The sequence below is a fragment of the Pygoscelis adeliae genome, unplaced genomic scaffold (assembly GCF_000699105.1).
Source record: "Pygoscelis adeliae isolate BGI_AS28 unplaced genomic scaffold, ASM69910v1 C10351307, whole genome shotgun sequence".
Classification (NCBI taxonomy): domain Eukaryota; kingdom Metazoa; phylum Chordata; class Aves; order Sphenisciformes; family Spheniscidae; genus Pygoscelis; species Pygoscelis adeliae.
The window spans coordinates 1-716 of record NW_008822393.1 but is presented as its reverse complement, the minus strand read 5'-3'; the positions used below and the strand labels follow the sequence as shown (position 1 = coordinate 716).

The 716-nt window shown below is 37.4% G+C and overlaps 1 protein-coding gene across 1 annotated transcript; it reads right to left on the bottom strand.

The window, feature by feature from the left end:
- Window positions 1-26: 26 nt before the first annotated feature.
- LRRC70 (leucine rich repeat containing 70) lies at window positions 27-711 on the bottom strand (the record flags this gene model as incomplete). The annotated part of the gene is made up of 1 exon (XM_009326960.1): window positions 27-711. A coding segment is annotated over one exon (685 nt), but the record flags the coding sequence as incomplete, so codon positions are not given.
- Between the last annotated feature and the right edge of the window lie 5 nt (window positions 712-716).

Here is a 716-nt window from a genome sequence, read left to right as displayed (position 1 = left end):
GCAGTTTGCAAACCGAGTCCGCTTACTGCAATGCAAAGGTCTGCCACGCATACTCAGGGGATTCTGACGATGGATTTTTACAGAAACAGGAGACGACGCTAGCCAATTAAGTAACCCAAGCGTTTTGCAGCGGCAGTTCCAAGGATTAGAATTTACTTGTAGGTGAGTTAAAGACACTAAGGGCTTGAGCACTTCAGGTTGTAACTCTGTAATATTATTAAACGCTAAACTGAGTATTTGAAGTGACTGTCCCATTTTTTCAAAGGTACCATTGCCAATACTGGTTATTTTATTTCTGTCTAGCTGCAGATACATTAAATTGTTCAATAAAGTAAAAGTGCTGGAATCTATATTTTCTAAATCATTATAACTTAAGATTAACTGGCTAAGGTTGTTTAATCCAAAAAATCCATTTACAGCAATACATTTTAGCTTTACGTTTTTCAAAGACAGATATCTAAGCTTGTTAAGCCCTTTAAATGCAAAAGGATGTATCGATCCAATGGGATTGTGAGACAAAGAAAGTCTTTCAAGATTTTTGAGCCTTCCAATAGCATTTGATGGCACAAGTGTTAAGTTGTTACCTTCAAGGAACAAATACGCAAGGTTTTCAAGATGATGAAATGCTGAATCCGATATCCGTGAAATCTTATTATTGGCGAGGTTAAGTGTTTGGAGACTGATCATTCCCAAGGAAGTCCCACTTCCAAGGACAT